A 6,554-nucleotide genomic window follows, 5' to 3' on the forward strand; every position below is an offset into this window, starting at 1 on the left:
TGTCTGTAAAATAAAAAGAAAGTATTTAGGTGAAAATAAAATATTACATAAATTAGAGAAAAAATCTAAAGTATTTACTAGAAATCGAACTAAATCAATCAACGCAAACTAATTTTAACTCACAGGTTTTTGTATATGAAATTTATAATTTTATGTCAATTTTTAAAGCCCCTTCCTTAACTGCTCAAAATGTGGGTTATAGTGAGTTTTATTATTGGAGAAAACTTAAAAATGAAGCCTTTTATTTTCAGGCTCATTATCTATAACTAGATGCATCGGCTTTTTGCATTATAAAGCTGCGATTCTCTCTGGGATTCCTGCCAAGAACCTGCAGAACGTTCAGAACCTGCAGAACCTTCAGAACCTGCAGAACCTTCAGAACCTCCAGAACGTTCAGAACTGCTGATGAGTGAAAACATGATCACATTTCCTCCGTTCTTCCCCTGGCTTCCCGTCTCTGATGGTCTGCAGAACCTCTGCTTACCTTCCAGTGTCTGCAGGGCAACGCTCCGTCTTTTTAACACACCTTCTGCTAACGCTGACCGTTGAGCCATTCCCAGGACTCCATCTGGCACCACGGTTCCTGCGCCGCCTCTGGAACAATCTGCCTCCTGGTCTGCGGTTCTACAGACCCCGTCACATTTTAGAGCAGGCCTTAGAACCTTACTTTATACACAATGGTTTAATGGGCTCCTTTAAATGCTTTGTTTTGCTTTTGGGTTTCTTGCATTTAATCGCCTCAAAACTTTTACTTGTGTATTTTAATTACATTTTAATGTCCCTTTTCTTATTTTATTATCTGTTTTCTATTAACTGTAGCACTTTGAGATTTCTTGGAAATGTAAAGTGCATTACAGATAAAATCTTTTATTATTATTATTATTATTATTATTATTATTAGCCCTGAAAGCTCAGTCTTCCTTTCACTGGTACCATCATCTCAACATGAAAGGATATAATTTATGTAACCGAGAATTTCCTTGTTTTTTATCTCTGACTAAAGTTAAATACTCCGTTTAGCCCCAGAAACCCGTTCCAAAGATCCGATTAGAGCAGAGGAAGCAGGATCCAGGTGACGGTGACCGTAAAAGTTCCCATTCAGGAAGAACTATGAAGGTTTTGGCAGAAAGAAGAACCAAGCTGCACCTTTCTTTCATCGGGTCTTGATGCGGGTTACAGCTATGGAAGGCGTTCGGTTTTAGTTTTAAATTGTGTGACGCTTAGTTCTATTTATTTCTCTAAACTTACTGATAGTGTCATTTAATTTTATTAAATAGTATAATTGTTTTAGCTACAGTTACTGGTTGACTTAATTATGCAACCAAGTAGAAAATCAGCAATAGCCTCAAACTGCAGCACAGCAGTTATACTCGTAAATCCGTTCTGCAGCTACGTCTAATTATCCTCCCTATAGAAATGAAATATTATCATCATCATGATTATTACCACTTGCCTGTCACAGTTGGGCTGAACTTTCCAAACAGGAAGCAGGGAAATAAAGCAGCTTCTGTTTCCTGTTTCCTCCTTTCAGACGCTCCTGTTTCTAGCAGCTGAGGATTGTGGGAGTTGCAGTGCAGATCCTTCTTCTTCTTCTTCTTCTCTTCAGTGACAGCAGCAGGATGTTTGTGCTGCTCTGCTGCTGCTCCTTCAGCCTGCTGCGGCTCTCCTCCTCCCTGGTTCATGGAGGCCTCCAGCTGGACGAGGGCCCGGTGGGCGGCCCCCGCACCGACACCTCCTACCTGTCTGACCTCGGTTGGTGACGCATGTCCAATCAGAGCTCAGCGGTCAGCTGACACAGCACAGCTCAGACCATGGCAGAGATTTTTTAGAGCATAGTTTAAAAATGAAAGCTTCCTTTGTGAAACCTCACCTGTATAAAACGAGTTTGTGAGGAGACATTTCTGTCAGTCAGCAGATTTGAACCGTCGCCCCCGTTTTCCCCACCACTCTGGTTGGAAGTGTGCCTTTAAAAGGTTGGGCCTCCCCCCGCCAGACTGGCTGCTGTTAACGGTTCCTGTGGTTTTATGGAGCGGCTTCTTGAGGAAAACTGGCGTTAAAATGAGTTTTTCCTTCCTGTGTTCTGCAGATAGAGGCCACGCCCCCAACCCTCTGCAGGAGGCGGTCCTGCTTCCTGTGGACTCAGAGGAAGACCGCTTCCTGATGGAGACAGGCTCCAACAATGAGGTGCAGGACTGAGCCCAGCAGCATGCCTGCAGCTCTCTGGATCAGGGCTGACTGACCTCCCTCTGCTTTTCTCTTGTCCTGCAGGACCCGTCTGCGCTGCAGCTGCAGGGCAGAGCCGTGCGCTCCCCCCGCCGCTGCATCCCTCACCAGCAGTTCTGTCTGGGTTACTCGCTGCCCTGCTGCGACCCCTGCGACACATGCTACTGCCGCTTCTACAATGCCATCTGCTACTGCCGCCCGGTGGGCCACACCTGCCCGCACAGACGCACCTGAGCGCTCGGGCTCCACCTGGGCCTGGTCTGAGGATGCTGTGTTTATTTCTCCTATCATGTGGTGACCTTCTGTATGACAACTTGAAATAAAGATTTAATGTTTTATCAGCTGTCCTATATTCCTAGCAGGGAACTTTTCACCTGCTAAACAAAGAATGAGAATTTATTTTCATTATCTGGAAAAATATTACAGAAAAATCTAAAGCAGAGAAAAAAAGCCACTAAACATGTTGATGTGTTTCTCAGTAAATAAAATCCTGACATGTTGACCTGAAATTATAACTATAAGGACACACAAAGAAATCAACACAACTAGTCAATAAAAGGCGCTGTATGTAATAAAATGCTGTGTGTTGAACACATTAAGACTCTTCAAAAGGTCAAAAACAAGAAATGAGTCATTAGGCAACACTGCTACATATCAGATGGTTTGAGTCTGGAATGATGGACTAGAAAACTGGTTCTAGGTGCCAGAAACACAACCTCATGATGCCAGAAGGCACAAAGCTCTGACATGAGGGTTGGTTCTGATGGACCATGATGGCAGAGTGTAAAGAACAGAATCTCACAAACCAGCAACAACCATGTGCTCCTCACAGCGTTCTTCAATAATCAGAAGGATTGTCAGGAGGCAGGATGGTCCAGAGAGCTTCAGGACGTCCAGCAATCAGCAGAACCGGGTCCTCAAAGGAAACAAGCCTCGATACTAAGTCTGAGGGGAAAAACGGGTCCAGAGGAAACCTGAGTGACACTGGAGACGGAGGAGATGAACCAAAACGGTTTCTGAACGTGTTCCCTGGGTTTTTTCCACTTGGTGACACAAAACTTCTTCTGTGGACTGATAGATGCTGACGTCTCACGGGTCCAAATCTTTGCTTCTGGACAGGCTGTCAGAGTCCAGAAGTAAACCTGGCAGCAGATCTGTGGGTTCCTCTGAGGAGGGCAGTGGATGAGAGATGTTCTCACAGTCTGGGAGATCCTGGAGAACATTTGCAGGCATCTGACACACACGGATCCAACTTTAAGCCTTTTTACTTTTAGTCTTTCACTTGGATTTTACAGGACAAAGTTCATGATGAAAAGGTGTTCTGAATAGATTTGTGGTTCTCTTGTTCCACCAAACGGAGCTTCCTGTGAGCTTGACCAGAACCCTCAGAACCTTTCCTCCTGACAGCACCTTTCCTTCGCCTCCCATGTCAGTATTATCACTCAGTCTGCTTATTTCCATCTTTGTAACATGAATGGTCCTTCCTCGCTCTACTGCTGTTCTTGTTCACAGTCTAGATTATTGTAACTCTTCTTTACGGTCTTCAACTTAAAACGCTTTATAAATTACAACTGGGCCAAAACTCAGCTGGTCGTATCGTCACATGAAGCCCTTCACATCACAGCTACTCTGCAGCAGCTTCACATCAACTACAAAATCCTCCTCCTTACCTTCAAAGTTCTCCACAACCTCACACCTTCATACCTTTGTGATCTTCTTCACACTGCTACCCTCATCCTCTTCCTCCATTCATCTTACCCCCCCCCCTGTCTTGTTACCATGAGCAGAGATCCATATTACAGCCATGATCATGAAAATAATTGAGGTCAGACTGAATTCTGACCACACAGTCACAAAGGAGAGAGAGTCGGCTGGGACGGCCTTTCTCCCAGCAGGGGTTCCCTCTTGCTATAAAAGCTTCCCCCCAAAAAGCCCGCTCCTCTGCAGCTCTCCCACACTCCAGATGACCACCACTTCTCTCCTGGGCGAGGGGGGTAGCCTTCCCCTGAACCATGAGGCCACATGGTCCCCTCTGCCTGGGACATCTGAAGGAATGTGGCTGGGCCAGCCACGCTGATCCAGGGTCTGCCAAACTCATCTGCCTGCTTCGACGGAGGACCTCCCTGGCATCGGAGGAACTGCTGGAACGGAGCTAAGTTCTCTGCGCAAACCAGACGCAAAGTAAGGGATGCCGAAGCAGCTTTGTTCACTTTTGTCAGCTGTTGCAGGAAAGCAGACGGGAGACGGTAGATGCCTCCCCTCACCAGACAAGCTGAGCGATCAGACTATTAAATGGACATCGGTCGAGGCCTCCAAGCTGCCCGACCACGCTGTTGGTTAGCTCATAGCTGCAGAGCTAAATGCTAGCCCGCCAGGAACAAACCAACAACTTTCCTGCTTTTACTGCCTTCCTTGGATGACCAAAGTGGACCGACTCACATGAGGCCCGACAGGTTTGGCAGAGAGACCCAAAAGCGAAAGTTTAAATGGTTCATTTGGGAAATTTTTGTAAAACGTTTGCACACGGTGTCTTTGAATAAAGGGGCTAACGGAGGTAGCTCATTGCTAGCATTCGGTACCATGTCATTGTCGAGTGTGTTTTTATAGTTATAACAAAGGTTATCTCCACAAGGGTTTTATACATTGATGGAATATTAATGTTTACATTATCCAGCCCACTCACTATGACTAAAAATAAAACTAAAGTCTTTAAAGTTAATGCCGAAAACCCGCTAGCCAAAATGCTATTAGCTTCTGTTAATATCCGGTTCCGGTTTTTCTACAAATGCCCGTTCTGCTCCTCCATCGGTCAATAGAGCTATGAGCCTTATTCCTGCATTAATATTGAATATTAATGTCGGTTTAAAGGCAATTTGATAACTTTAGACTTTAACTGATTTAGTGACCGATCACTACAGCGACCCCTAGTGCCTGGTTAGTGGTTTAGTTAAGTTTCACTAGCCTCGTAGAGAGGATTTACTGATTGAAATATTGTGTTAATTCAGGTAAACAGCATTACATAGTGATGTTCTCTGGCTATTCATTTTATTTCTGTTATTAAATTCTTGAACTTGAAAAGAAGTTGTCACTCCTTTATTCTATGTGTGTGCAGGTTTTGCTGTTAAAAGATCTCTAGTGCTCGAATTCATCCCTTTCAACCATTGTCCTGATATCAGCTTAAGAGCTGATTATCACCAGACAATATTTAACAGACAGAGAGTTATTTATGAAACATTAAATAACTTTAAACAGTGTATAATTGCACAACAACTGCATTGTCTGACTTAAACTGCATTTTGAATTGTATTTTTAATAACACGGCTTTTACTGACTGACCCACATGCAGAACACACTCAGGAGGCAGGAATAGTTTAAGTAGTTTATTTGACAAGCTGGGTAATAAATCTGGAATCCAGAACGGGTCTCCAACTGCACACAGAAGAGGACTGGTGGGGTTAACGAGTGTTGATTGATCTTGGAGTATAGTTTGGAGGTTAGCTGGAGAGGTGATGGTAACGTCCAGGGAGGAATGAGGGGGGCTGGAAGCCTGGATCAGCTGCAGAGAGCTGAGTCCCATCCGCTGAGGATTGTATGATGGACACGATAGAGGGTGAGCAGGGTTTGATCTCAGGTAAATCCAAGGAAACAGGAGTCCACAAGGTGCCAGTCAGGAGCTTCAGCCCAAGGAAACAACTTGAATTGTTGTGAGATAACTCTGGAACCGAACTGGAGCAGAATCTAGGACTCAGGAGGAACCTAGGAAGTAGGGTAAGACTGATTCTTCCAAGTCTGAAGGTCAGGACCGACGCCTAGAGTCACACCCCACTGGTTAACACCCAAGTGAAGAAGAGCCGGCAGCAGGTTCCTAAAATTCTCCTCTGCTGATGAGAAACACCTGCCTTCACCCAGCCTATAAATAAAATGGATTATTTTTATTATTACTGTTTCTCTCTGAGGTGGAGGGGCTCGCTGCGTCCTCCGACAGTTTACTGGTTCCTGCTGAAACACAATAAGACCTGCAGTAGTTTTCCACTGGGAGGATCTTCCCTGGTTATTAAATCAGCTGCAGCTTGTTTTTCAGGCTGGGCTGAGATCCTCGTCCGTGTTGGAAAGCCTCCCACGTCTTTTCACCTGCAGCAGAAACAGGTTGTTCTCCCAGGTGATTATCAGATTACTTTGCTATTCATCTCAGCTGCTCTGCAAACTTCTCACTCTGTTATTTCCTTCTGCTGGAAACAGAAACTGTAATATTTGAAAGAGAGTTTTTTTCATTTTCAAGCTTTTTTTAGAACTAGAGAGGGCCAAAAGCAAAAAAACAACAACAACAAAAA

The 6,554-nt window shown here is 44.6% G+C and overlaps 1 protein-coding gene across 1 annotated transcript; it reads left to right on the forward strand.

Moving 5' to 3' along the window:
* Positions 1-1,535: 1,535 nt before the first annotated feature.
* Positions 1,536-2,559, forward strand: agrp (agouti related neuropeptide). Its single transcript, XM_012856765.3, has 3 exons — positions 1,536-1,752; positions 2,087-2,184; positions 2,269-2,559. Exons 1-3 carry the CDS (start codon positions 1,620-1,622, stop codon positions 2,455-2,457), a joined length of 420 nt encoding a protein of 139 aa, XP_012712219.2. The 5' UTR covers positions 1,536-1,619; the 3' UTR covers positions 2,458-2,559.
* The last annotated feature ends 3,995 nt before the right edge of the window (positions 2,560-6,554 follow it).

The sequence above is a fragment of the Fundulus heteroclitus genome, chromosome 4 (assembly GCF_011125445.2).
Source record: "Fundulus heteroclitus isolate FHET01 chromosome 4, MU-UCD_Fhet_4.1, whole genome shotgun sequence".
NCBI classification, from domain to species: Eukaryota; Metazoa; Chordata; class Actinopteri; order Cyprinodontiformes; family Fundulidae; genus Fundulus; species Fundulus heteroclitus.

Bases quoted from the DNA above. Each gene is read 5' to 3' on its own strand.
- agrp (XM_012856765.3), top strand. From the start codon at position 1,620: ATGTTTGTGCTGCTCTGCTGCTGCTCCTTCAGCCTGCTGCGGCTCTCC. The intron at 1,753-2,086 runs GTTGGTGACGCA...TGTGTTCTGCAG, and splicing joins CTCCTACCTGTCTGACCTCG to ATAGAGGCCACGCCCCCAAC. The intron at 2,185-2,268 runs GTGCAGGACTGA...CTTGTCCTGCAG, and splicing joins AGACAGGCTCCAACAATGAG to GACCCGTCTGCGCTGCAGCT.